At 39.0% G+C, this 13645-nt stretch overlaps 1 protein-coding gene across 1 annotated transcript; it reads right to left on the reverse strand.

Annotated features, from left to right (window-relative positions):
* Positions 1-594: 594 nt before the first annotated feature.
* Positions 595-13072, reverse strand: tradd (tnfrsf1a-associated via death domain). The gene is made up of 5 exons (XM_038308605.1): positions 12997-13072; positions 4540-4693; positions 4172-4452; positions 3897-4044; positions 595-1347 (listed from the first exon to the last, which is right to left on the reverse strand). Exons 2-5 carry the CDS (start codon positions 4688-4690, stop codon positions 1049-1051), a joined length of 879 nt encoding a protein of 292 aa, XP_038164533.1. The 5' UTR covers positions 4691-4693; positions 12997-13072; the 3' UTR covers positions 595-1048.
* Positions 13073-13645: the final 573 nt, after the last annotated feature.

Here is a 13645-nt window from a genome sequence, read left to right on the forward strand (position 1 = left end):
TATATATATATATATATATATATATATATATATATATATATATATATATATATACACACACACAAACGTGTGTGTGTGTATATAAACAGTGTGTAGATATGACATGTCGATGAGCAGAACAGAGAGAAGAAGCAGGGATATGTCTCTTGTAATCACTTGCTACAACTGTATGTCCATACTGGAGTTGGCCCATACCATAAAGCCGTTAGTCTGCTTGATAAAAGCTTCTAATCCAGCAATCACATCAGGATGGACGGTAGAGCGGGGGGTGGGACAGGACTGTGCAGTTCACCCTGCACAGACCCATTCCATTCGTCTCATCTATTGTCCACAGGCTGAGATCAAACTCCCCACACGGCTACGCACTGACACCTCAACTATGGAGCTCCCTTGGCGTGATTTCACCACCCAAAGACATCCAGCAACAATGCTGGTGATCACTGATTCAGTCCTACACTGAACTGGCACGTGTGTGAGTGACTGCGTGACGGCATTGAACCGGGAGGATTAACACCAAATTACACCTGGGGGAATTTAGACAAAATTGTGTTGTTAGTTTTAATTACACTAATGCATCAAACACAAACATAAGCCTTTTTCTTTCCACAACCATTTAATTTGCAAGAACCCATTTCATAGAAAAAAAAAATCAATATCCTCCCGTTTTTGTCGCGATTAGAAGCAGGACCCAACAGATTTCATCTCTTAACTGATATGTAACACGGGAAAAAAGGGGACATGATAAAAACAGTTCAGACAGTGCATTAAACTCCTGCTTGCATTTTCTCTTAACAGTGATGACAGGTTATTTCAAATAAACAAAATAAACTAAAAATACCAAAAAAACTGACTACGACATGCCGATCTGAATCCCACTCACACAACCTGTGAAATCGCACACAATCACACATACTTGGTTCTGATTTAAACATGAGGAAGAAGTGAGTGGAACAGGAAGTGCTACTCTGAATGATAAAGCAGGTGGGAGAATGTTTCCATTCCCACAGAGGAACCCAGACCTCAGTTTTGGTTTTTGTTTTGCACACAGTTACTCTCTGGGATGCATGTCCAGCATATTTTCAGCCAAGCTGGTAAGTTTGCTGTCCTCCAGAGCTCTGACCAGTCGGCTCAGCTTGGCCGCCCTCCCCTCCGCCTGGATGAAACGGCTGAGCAGCTGATAGGCTTGTTCGTACAGCCCTTCTCTCTCATATTCATAGGCCAGGTTGTCAATGGCGGGGCCCTTTAGAGCGCGACAGCTCTTCCCCAGGGCCCTCCCTACATGTTTCCACTGACGGCCCACTCCGTTTGAAAAGCTCTGAACATCTGCCGGTGTCAGCATTCGGTCCTCTGGTGAACATAAAGGATAAAAAAAAAAAAAAAAGAAAGAAACAATAATGTAAATTTGACTGAGCATTATTACATAAACTGTGTGGAAACCTCAAGCTTTACCCAGAATACTTCACCAATGAAAATCCCCATTTCATAAGAGGGTACCATCCCCTCGGATTGCCTTCATTATGTTAAAATGTTTGAAGTTATTATGGTGTCTCTGCATTTATTTATCTCTATTATCTCTATTCAGTGACATATAGTGAGTGAAATATTAAGGATTCGAGTTTGAAGGACAACTACAGCAAACCAAACTGGTTCTCGGGTTAGTTTGCAGCTTTCTCTCGATAGGTTTACAGTTCTGTTATTTTTTGACAAATTAAACAGGGTTTTGAGAAGAGCTTTATTGCCTTTTCTCAAACAGGAAAATTCTTGTTGCAAAAAAGAAAAAAAATACTTTTGTGGGTACAGTCCGATCTATGTTGAATAATTATAGGGGCTTTATGCAGTCAACTCTAATATACAGGTGAACAATTTAAACACACATCAAAGGATTTTTTACAGGCCAGCTGATAAATAAATACTGACTCAGCATCATTCTGGTATACCTGGTTTCAACATCTGGACCGAACCCTGACTGACATTGACCCAGGGAACTGACTGCCCCTCTTACTGCAACCTAGAAGCAGGATTTAAACTTGAATGTTATAAACTTTCAGGCACTCATTATCATGTTTTTCTATCTAACACGATGCTTTGTCATGCTAGATAATAAATAGATGCTCACCTAACTGTGTCTAGAGAAAGCTGCTCTTGGCAGAGGTCTCTATCACCACTCTTGATGCATTAAGATTCTTCTTGGAAAAAGTTGTTAACAAACCTCTTCCATCAATGAGATGCAACCACACAGAGCTCTCATCTTTTGCTCTCCCTATAAATGATTTCCCAGATGTCTCACAAAAGCAAGATAAATCATTAGAAAAGATAACTTTGTACCAGCCCTAATGCTGCCTATCCCTTATTTCTCATGATAAATTTTACTTTGTTCGTCATATTTTTCTTGGACAGCGGCATCCTTTTCACAGCCAGGTTGTTATTTGAAAAATATTCGCCTCACTGAGATTCTCAATGCCAATTTCTAAGAAGATCTGCACTGGCGGAAACATGATTATGCGCCATACTCCTACCCATCCAGGTACTCGGTAGATTTCTTGCAGTTTCTAAAGCAGTTTATTTGCACCTTAATTTTAGTTTTGGATTATCAAGAAAACCCTTTCAACTACAACCTCTTGAATACTAATGTAATTCATGTGATGCTGTTTCATTTCAAAGGAATCATGGGTGCACACTTTTATTTTGAGATGACCAATGCTAACACAAGACAAAGGTGATTTTTAGCACAGCTGCTGCACAGTTTGTAATAATAAATTAATAATGCAATTTCACCCTGCACTATACACCTAAAAACAGTTGACTGACCAATTAGAAGGCAAAAATAAACTGTAATTCAACATGCATCTGATCTATGTAAAACAGAACTTGTCTTCACAAAAACTGAAGGTGTAAACTGTGCAATGCACAGCATCTGAGTCACCACTAAATCTTTTGGACATGGCTGAAGCTTATACTCTTCAGCTAGATGCTATGAGTATGTTTGGAGCAGAGCAGTTGGTGCTCAGAGGACAGCAGCAGCAATTAACTCTTATGAGAAAACAAATCAAACAAGTAGCTGCAGGCCTGCAAGCAAAATCAAAACAACCAGTTTAAAGGGTCAGGCTTGATCTGAGAGGAGATGAGGCTGCTATTATCTTAGCTCATTAGGTCTCAATATTTACCAAAAGTGTGTTCTGTTTTGGGTTTTCAACAGCTATAAAAGACATGTTTTTTTTCATCTTTCATCAAATAAAATTGACCATGTCCATTAAGAATTGGTCCCCGAAAAAGAGTGCTTTGTATTTAAATGAGAAGTTATGTTTTTTGGAACAACTCAAGGCTTAAAGGTCAGCTACTAAATCAATTTTAGTTGATTCGGTCTGTTCCAACTAATCTTGCTCAACACAGATGAGTAGCAATCAACTGGATTAGAATCAGCTGGAAACGGAAACAAATTCACAAGATCTAATAAAACAAAATGGATGATGTTCAGGAAACATTCATTGGACAGTTTGCTGTTGTCGTTGAGGTTGGCTTTAAAGCTAAACTTTTTACATCAAGAAACACATAACTTAGAGGTGAAAAGTAAAAAAAAAAAAAAAACACTGTATGTTTCCAAGTTATCCAACAGATCTGAAAACCTTACCAGATTAAAAGAAACTTATATTTTAAACAGGGAATAAAATATGAATTTATTGCAGCTATTTTAACAGTTAAACTTTACAGATGATCGATGTCCGGATGTATGTATGGATGGATGGATGGAACATGTGGATATCTTCTGTGAAATGTAGTCTTACATAAAATCACTCACACACTCATCTTTCTCCTACCTGTAAACTGGACTTCTAATTTTTTTTTTTTAAGACTTCCTCAAGCAGGGTAGGAAACCTAAAACTAATGCCTTTACTCACCAAACACTCTGTTCTGAAACTTGAAGCAGTTGCTGGGGAGCGGAGACTCTTCCTGTGTGACTGTGGGGGGCTGTGGGGCGGGACCCAAGGCTTGGTTCTGCAACTGCTGCTCCAGACGTTCAATCTCTTCATCCCGCAGGCGCCCCGGCTAACACAGATCAACACATCTCTTAAAGTCACCTTACACACCAACCATCTCTAGACTTGTTTGAATTATTGACATGAAGAAAATAGCACTCATTTTCCAAAAGGTCAAACACAGATACCCAGCCTACCTGTGAGAGGTGGATATGCTGCAGACAGACAGTCAGCTGGTCCAGACACAGATCCAGATTTTGGGTCCCAGCCTTTAGCTGGGTTTCTACAGTGAAGTCTTGAGGAACAGCGAGAAGCCGGCAGGCGTGTTGGGAAAGGGACTGACGCACCGCTCCGGAGCTGTAGCTCTCCAGGAACTGCTGACATGCTGCCACATCCACGAATTTCACCTCCACCCCCAGGAAGGGCTCAGCATCATGGACCTTTAGGATCTCATAGCCTCCCAGACCTCCTGCAGAATCTGGCCGTGGAAAACACTGATTAATTAATGTCACAGCCTGGAAAAGCTTTCTTTTGTTTCTGCCCCAGTCAACCCAGATGAGTTTACCTCCAAGAGTCAGCTTGATGACTTTAAAAATTATGAACTTTCCCTGCTGGTCTTTGTAGAGAGTGAGCAGGTCCACGTCAGGAACCAGTGACTGCAGAAACATGACTGCACATCCCGTCCACGCCCCCCCGTCCACAGTCTTGTCCGCCATTTTCTGAACACAGTACGATCAGACTGAGGTAAACAAACTGATAAAAGCGTGGTAATAACTGTCTAAACTGAGAATGTTCACAACATGTTTTTGTTTTAAAGTATTTTTAACCTGAAATGAGAGCATATAAGGTTTTAATATTATCTACAAATAAAAAGACACACGTTTGCGCTTCATCCTCTTTACTTAGAAACCCATAAATAAACTCTGATGAAACCAATTGTCTTTAGAAGTCACCTAATTTATAAATAGACTGCACACGTGATTCATTTTTATCTGTGCTCAGTAAAGGTGGTTTGTTAGAAAAGGTTAGGAAACAAATAGCATCTTGCAGGAGCAAAGTAGGAGTAGGCTACAGAAATCTGAACATACACCAACACTGACAGACTGTTGGGCATTAATCAGCAAAGTAGCAGAGAGGCCTGAGATAAATCTGGAAGAGTTGCAGAGATCTTCAAATCAGATAAGAAAATCTGTTGACACAACAGCTATTAGCTGTGCACTCCACATAAAAAAGAACAGCCGGTAGGAAGAACGGCAAAAGAAATCCTGCTTGCAGTTTGCTACAGGTCATAGGGAATACAGCTTGCTTCCAGGAGAAGTGACCTTGGTTGGATGAGACCAAAACATTTTTTTCATACATGCAGGAGTTTAGTTGTGGGGCAAAGCAATAACTGTTTACTCGTTTAAAAACACCATCTGCATGGTGCAGAGAGGCTTTTCTTCAGCTGGCTAAGTTAACTGTGAGATGGAGATAGACCCAAGGCAAAGCTGCGGATGGATGGATGGATGGATGGATGGATGGATGGATGGATGGATGGATGGATGGATGGATGGATGGATGGATGGATGGATGGATGGATGGATGGATGGATGGATGGATGGATGGATGGATGGATGGATGGATGGATGGATGGATGTTCGAGATCGAACCAAATTCGGTCGGCCAATCACGCTGCAGCATTATGGTTTAAGGTGGCACATACAGCTGTATTGAAAGCAAGAGCTGCCAAGCCAGCAAACAAACCAAAATAAACATGTCAGTATAGAAGGATGCACACATAGCCACTGCTTTCACATCGGTTTGGCCAGCATCCACAATTTCGTCTATTAAAGAGGAACAACAGCAGTGTACAAGCTCTTATTGCTTCTTATGGCGTCTGCTGCTACTTAGTCTGTTGCAACGATTGCCTAAAACCAACTTTGGTTGGGGGGATGGGTAGCGGCAATAGATGTTTCTTTACCCAATCTAATTCTGCTGAAGAGTTAGAAGCAGCCACAAATTTTAACTGTCTATGCAGATGAGTGGTGGAGGATTCTGATGACTTGACTTACAAAAAAACACCAAACCTATCGGAATCATTAGCAGTGTTAGTAATATTTTATTTTACCATCTCGTTGTTCAACTGGATTGAGTTCGGCGCTACATAGCAACCTAAGTTGATCAACCATCTCACCAATTTCTAGTAGTGAAGATGAGGCAATGTGTCTCATAACCATACCTAAAATATGCCACTGCTCTCAAAGGACTCAACTGATGTGACCCCAGTCCACCTTAACTTTTTTGGTTTACCCCCCCGTCCTCTTTTGAAAACCCTCATTACATAAAAACAATCCTAATCTCATTTATCCCCTCCCCCAGTACAACCTCTAACTCCTGTACCCTGGATGAACCACTGGAGCCTGCAAAGACTCAGTCCCTCTCAGCGCTGTCAGCTTGAACCAGCATGCTCTGAGCTGGATTATAATGCATTTCCTCATATTTCACTAATACACTGCATGCTTGGCAACTAGACCTGGGAGAATGTCTAACAACTTAGCCAGTGTGCAGTTTTATGTGATCCTATCTACTCTGAAAGTAAACTGTGAGATTAGTTCACCAGCTGCATGAGCTGTATGAGGATTACACGACCGCTGGGAGCTTAAAACGTATCGCTTATCTTTTGCTGCCAAAAGGTTACCTCTAGGATTCCCTGGACAGATCATCTGACGTTCCAGCTGCAAAAGTATCTGATTCACATGGGAAAACGCTCACAAATTAGCAATCAAGCTTCCTTATGATGCTTATCAGCTGTCGTCAGTGGGACGGAGTGAAGAAAATAAAGGAAAACAAACATCCCTTACATATGGAAGAGGAGAGAAAACAGGAGTAGGGTTGAATGGGGTGGTTTCTAGCTGAGTAGTGAGATTGTAACATCCTTCATATTGTTGTGCTTAGCTTGTTTGTGTTTGCAACATTGAAACAGGTGCTTTCTGCACACGCGAAGGACACAGTCCTTAATCAGAGTAAGGTTTAAAGGCTGCTTTTTATTTCCCATGTTGTAATGGAAAGAAAAAGTGATGCATAAGCTGCTGAAGGTAGCTATTCAAACCCTCCATGTAGGTACACTGACCTCCATTAGCACCTGTCTGTCACCTGCTGTTGTTGCAGAAGAGAGCAAGAATGACCTAAGGTTTCCTAGAAGTTGGGCTGCTGCCAGCGGCTGTGCAGCTCAGACATGTTTCCATGAGCATCCCTCATGACAGGGCTCGGCATCGGAAATGAATTCACGTGTGTAGCAACATGCAGCTGGCAACATCCAAGCCCATCAGTTATAAGTATCTGAATCTGATACAAGGGGGGATTTTTCCAAAACATGAACACTTCAGACTGACTATTATTTTTGTTATTGAATATTTTCCTATTTATGTAGAAAAAGCTCAGACACAGGGTATGTCATTCCCCAAAACAGTCTCAAATTGAGTTAGAGTGAGTCAGTAATACAAATTTGATTGAAATCATAATGAAATGTAGGAGTTATAAACACTGATGCGCCTAAATATATCTGATGCTATGAGAAAGTCGACCGTTTCTGAATGGATGCTTTTTATTTACTCTAGGATGAGTTAGTTTTAGTCTTCATGCAAAGCGGTCATGTAATGCAATAAAAGTAAACCGTTTTAAATGAAAACTCGAAGAATATGGACAAAAACCCAAACATGATGAATGTGGCTGTATCCAACTCTTTGTTCTTAAAAATAACTTAAAAGGAAAACAGTATTTTTTCATTAAAAAATGAAGAACAGCCACTTATGAATTATAACCATCTGCAAACACCCTGTTTACATGTTAGTACAAATAGCCTCATGCAAAACATTAAATTTAATTAAATTGCAGCAACGGTTGGTTATCAAAATATTTAACAAATGGAAATCTGAAAACTGTGATGAACATTTTTATTCATCCACCTTTACTCTGATGGAAGTCCGCTGACAGCATTCACTTCTGTGTGTCAACGAATTAGTGAATGCAGTAAATCACAAGGCTGTCCTCCTACACTGACAGACCTGACAAGTAGAGCAAAAATCAGAGAGGTGAACAACTGTTTTTATGGCATTTTATGGCAGAGACGACAACTATTTGCAGCCTTAATGGGACAAACTTGTGACACGTTTACACTGTAAATGGATCACACTGAGCAGGAAACCAACCGTGACACAATAGTGGCGGGGTGTGGTTTTTGCTCAGCACAATGGAGGGGGTAGACTGGCCAGGGACTGGTGCCAGGTGAGGTTAATTAGGGCATCTGCAGGGCAATGTCTAATCAAGCTCCCTGTCTCTCTTTATATACAGAGGTGCACTGAGCCCATAGAGACCGGTTGGACATGTGCCAGTGTGCATGTTTCCATTAGCGTTGTTGTTACTTGTTGTTGTGTGGAGGTAGGGTTTTGAAGTGCACCTCCAGCTGTTGCATGGAGCACTCAGTGTTCAGTGCACTAGCAGGTGGCCTTCAGAGGAGTCTAATCACTCCTAAAGCTTTTCCTGAGGCAGCAGATGGAACCCAGAGCTGCAGCAATCTCTGTCGCTCACACACACACCTGAATCTATTGTTTCAAGTTATTAATGGAGAGGCTTTTTTTTTTAAAGTGGGCATTTTGTCATGATATGGAAGTTAAATACAGATGGTAATTTAACACTATTAAGCCTCACCAGAAAAAAAAAACCTTTATTAGTATAATATTAGTCTCTTACTAAATTTTAGGACAAAATTTTAGGAAATGGCGTGATTAATGGGGTACTATAGAACTAATAGTTTCCAGAAGAAAACACATATAAATACCTTTTTGAGACCTATTCTAAAACGACCTAAATCTTATGTCCTTTCATGATGTTTTCATGAAAAGATAATTTGATATTATAGCTTCAGAGAACCTTAAGGAGGGGCATTTCTAAAAAAGACTTGAAGCTCACGTCAGAATGCATCCTTTAAATGAACCTCATCATTAAAGTAAATATCCCAGTGGCAGAAGAGAGGAAGTCAAGTAAGTAGATGAGTGAAGTATCAAATGAATAATTAATGAACTCTTCAGTTTTCGCCTATTGGTTTCTGGATATCAGTGTGGCCTTCTTCTTCTCGTTTCTCTTATTTTTTTATTTTTTTGTCAAACTATTTATCTTGCTACATTGGTGTTATTTTCCAACCCAGTTATTCCAGACTTGATATAAGGAAAAACTTTCTTATTATCAGTGTAATAGTCTGAGTGACATCTGAACTACTTCCTGTATGGGCAAACAGACACAAACTGCAAGAAAAACAGCCCCAGGGCAAACTTGAAAAACGACAATGAAATAAAATCACCACTGTTATCTGAGCATAATACCAAGCTCGACTGCATAGAGAACTCCACACTATCTACAGGTGCTGGTCATAAAATTAGAATATCATGAAAAAGTAGATTGATTTCAGTAATTCCATTTAAAAAGTGAAACTTGTATATTATATTCATACATTACATACAAACTCATATATTTCAGATGTTTATTTTGTTTAATTTTGATGATTACAAATGACAACAAATGAAAATCTCAAATTCATCATATCAGAAAATTAGAATATTACTGAAGACCAATAAAAACAAAGGATTTATAGAAATGTTGGCCAACTGAAAAGTATGAACATGAAAAGTATGAGCATGTACAGCACTCAGTATTTAGTTGGGCCTCCTTTGGCCTGTATTACTGCAGCAATGCGGCGTGGCATGGAGTCGATCAGTCTGTGGCACTGCTCAGGTGTTATGATAGCCCAGGTTGCTCTAATAGTGGCTTTTAGCTCTTCTGAATTGTTGGGTCTGGTGTATTGCATCTTCTTCTTCACAATACCCCATAGATTTTCTATGGGGTTAAGGTCAGGAGAGTTTGCTGGCCAATTAAGAACAGGGATACCATGGTCCTTCAACCAGGTACTGGTAGCTTTGGCACTGTGTGCAGGTGCCAAGTCCTGTTGGAAAATGAAATCTGCATCTCCAAAAAGTTGGTCAGCTGCAGGAAGCATGAAGTGCTCTAAAACTTCCTGGTATGTGGCTGCGTTGACCCTGGACCTCAGAAAACACAATGGACCAACACCAGCAGATGACATGGCACCCCAAACCATCACTGACTGTGGAAACTTTACACTGGACTTCAAGCAACGTGGATGAAGTGCCTCTCTTCTTTTCCTCCAGACTCTGGGACCTTGATTTCCAAAGGAAATGCAAAATTTACTTTCATCAGAGAACATGACTTTGGACCACTCACTAGCAGTCCAGTCCTGTTTCTCTTTAGCCCAGGCAAGACGCTTCTGACGCTGTCTGTGGTTCAAGAGTGGCTTGACACAAGGAATGCGACAGCAGAAACCCATGTCTTTCATACGTCTGTGTGTGGTGGTTCTTGAAGCACTCACTCCAGCTGCAGTCCACTCTTTGTGAATCTCCCCCACATTTTTGAATGGGTTTTGTTTCACAATCCTCTCCAGGGTGCGGTTATCTCTCTTGCTTGTACACTTTTTTCGACCACATCTTTTCCTTCCCTTCGCCTCTCTATTAATGTGCTTGGACACTGAGCTCTGTGAACAGCCAGCCTCTTTAGCGATGACCTTTTGCGTCTTGCCCTCCTTGTGCAAGGTGTCGATGGTCGTCTTTTGGACAACTGTCAAGTCAGCAGTCTTCCCCATGATTGTGTAGCCTATAGAACTAGACTGAAAGACCATTTAAAGGCTTTTGCAGGTGGTTTGAGTTAATTAGCTGATTAGAGTGTGGCACCAGGGGCCATCAATTTTGAACCTTTTCACAATATTCTAATTTTCTGATATGATGAATTTGAGATTTTCATTTGTTGTCATTTGTAATCATCAAAATTAAACAAAATAAACATCTGAAATATATGAGTTTGTATGTAATGTATGAATATAATATACAAGTTTCACTTTTTAAATGGAATTACTGAAATCAATCTACTTTTTCATGATATTCTAATTTTATGACCAGCACCTGTATATGTTTAGATCAAATGAAACCATTATGAATCTTTAATTTGTTTCTAATAGGCTGGCATCTACTATCCTAATGTACATTGGTGATTACATTCATCTAAGTCCCCGTCTGATAGTGCCAGCAGACTGCAAACCTTACCATTTGGGTACTCTTTCTTGAACTGATTGAATTAAAGTGATTTACTTGGATCTATGCTGATGTGTTTAAACAGGGGACATGTTAAAAAAGTTTTAAAAACTTCAAATTATGGAACGAAATGAGTGATAAAACCTCCCTTATTCTGTGGACAAAAATCTATCCATTTTCAGTGTTTCATTTCCAGCCTTGTTTAATTATTTATTAGTCATTAATCATCTTTAGAGGGGAAACCATCTCCAGCTGTTTCTTAACACACTACAAATGAACATTTACACTTTATGCACTTGGGTGTAAAACTCTGTTCCCTAATAAAGATAGAATCTTTTAATGTGTGTGATAGACAAAATCATCTATTGTGCTTTTTTCTATGAGAGGCATCAGCACAGGATTACAAAGGAGATCGAAGCTGATAGGAATATGGATAAAGCTACAGACAGTAGAACACCGTAAATAACGTAACAGATGAAGAAAAGACTTAATAGTGACCATTGGAACAACCCTACAGCAACAAAACAATCCTGAACATAGTCGGACACGAAATTGCTTGGCTTAGATTAAAATATATTTATGTATTGAAACTAGGGTTGCAACTTAAGATTATTTTGCAAATCAACTAATGTGCTGATTATTTTTTCAAGTAATCAATAAATAATCTGACAGAAAAAAGTTCCTCAGAGAAGAATTTTTTGAGAATTAAACCAGGTGAAACTAAAATATTTTCTCTTTCCAGGACACTGCTGAGTCCTGGATAGAGCATGTTGACAGACTAAGTTATCTTTAATCTTAAATCACAAAAAAATAAATAAAAAATATATATATATATTTTTTATTTTTTATTTTATTTTATTTTTTTTTGAGGAGGAAGCACTTCGTATAATTACTGCTTTGAGCTAAATTTATGTTTTAGGGTCTCTATACTCCAGTTGACAATTAATCGATTACCACATTAGTTGATGATTATTTCAATTATCGATAATCAGGATTAATCCGATTAATAGTTACAGCACTGGTCCAGGTCTAAACATCAGACTGGTAAATCAAATCTTTTTAAATGTGAGTCTCCAGACATGCAAAACAGAGTGACGCATATCACCAAAAAAAAAAAAAAAAAGGCTTGCAGCTTTCAATGTAAAAAATAAAATAAAATAAAAAGTTTCTACAAAAAAAAAAAATACTTACTGAACATATTCCACATATTTTGCATATTTTAATTTGTAAAAATTGGTTAAAAAAAATGCCTTTTTTTTTTTATTTCAGAATATTTTACTTTGTGTCCTTTCCATCTCATAGCAAAGCATCACAGTTTGTGGGTACCATGTAAGAAATTGTGAAATAGATTTAAGCATTCAAATCCGGCAGCTATACACAGTTTATTATTCTGCTAGATAACTATACATGTCACTATTGATCATGCACTTCCAATTTCACTGATACTGGAATTGTAGCATTTATGTGTTAGCTTGTTTTTTCTAAATCTGTTGGCTGCACTGTTACTTTCTGTAGGCTACTGAGACAAAACAAACAGCTCTCTGTGGTCATTTAACAGTGAATGCTAAACAAGCTGACCCACAGCTACAAGTAATCTTAGGTTACAGTGAAAGTTAGTTACTTGTTATGAAGTATAACTGTTTAATAATAACACTGAGTGCAGATCGAGTCAGAAACCATGTGTTTCACGCCTCTATAAGGTTGTTTTGACGTCGTTGTCGTTGAGATGCTAGTAGTAGTAAACCTCACGCAGATCAGCAGTAAAAACTACTTTCTCATCGTGTAAAATTATCACTGAAGAGCTTAAAACACACTGATAAAAACTCGCAGTTTCAACCTTTATCCATCACTGATTCGCTGTGAGGTAAAACGTATCATGCGGACATACTTACCTCGAATGAAAATAACTTTTTTCTGCTGTGCGGCGGTGCTTCCTCTTGACAAAATTCTGTTTGACATAGAAATGACTTCCTGGCCTCCCATTGGCTGAGGGGAAGCCAGGCTGCTTGTGATTGGTCAGATTCGGCACGGTGTTGAGAAAAAAAACTGACAGGAAGAAGGAGGTTCTCCAGTTTGTGTAAAACAAAACAAGAAACTTATCAGTGAGTCTTTAGTTTTAAACAATCTGTATAGAATAAAGCAGAATATATAATAAATGAGCTAACCACAAACAGTACAGAAGAGTTAAAATCACGTGTTTGGTTGGGTATATTGACATGACAACACCGTTGGTTAAAATGTTGCCTCATTGTAACTTTCTCTACATCCTGTCTGTCCCATTAATTTGGCCAGAGAAGAACTGTACAGTGTAATTACAATGTCTGGGGTTTCCCTCATTTCCTAGAAGGACTGTGCATAATTAATTTTCCATTAAAGAGAAAAGATTTAAGCCCTTTAATTATTGTTCTTTCAAATACATCTTTTCTACCCTTGCATAAAAATTAAAGGTTGGGAGTATTATTCTCAAATTTAAATTTATGCAGAGGTGGTCAGTCGCAAGTTACATTTAGTTGAGTAAACTTTTCTGCTTACTCCAGGTAC

The sequence above is a fragment of the Cyprinodon tularosa genome, unplaced genomic scaffold (genome assembly GCF_016077235.1).
Source record: "Cyprinodon tularosa strain WSP-4 unplaced genomic scaffold, ASM1607723v1 ctg642, whole genome shotgun sequence".
NCBI classification, from domain to species: Eukaryota; Metazoa; Chordata; class Actinopteri; order Cyprinodontiformes; family Cyprinodontidae; genus Cyprinodon; species Cyprinodon tularosa.

Coding starts and splice junctions, on each gene's coding strand:
- tradd (XM_038308605.1), bottom strand. CDS start 4,690: ATGGCGGACAAGACTGTGGACGGGGGGGCGTGGACGGGATGTGCAGTC. Junction 4,453..4,539: donor CATCAAGCTGACTCTTGGAG/GTAAACTCATCT, acceptor TTCCACGGCCAG/ATTCTGCAGGAGGTCTGGGA. Junction 4,045..4,171: donor AGCATATCCACCTCTCACAG/GTAGGCTGGGTA, acceptor GATCTGTGTTAG/CCGGGGCGCCTGCGGGATGA.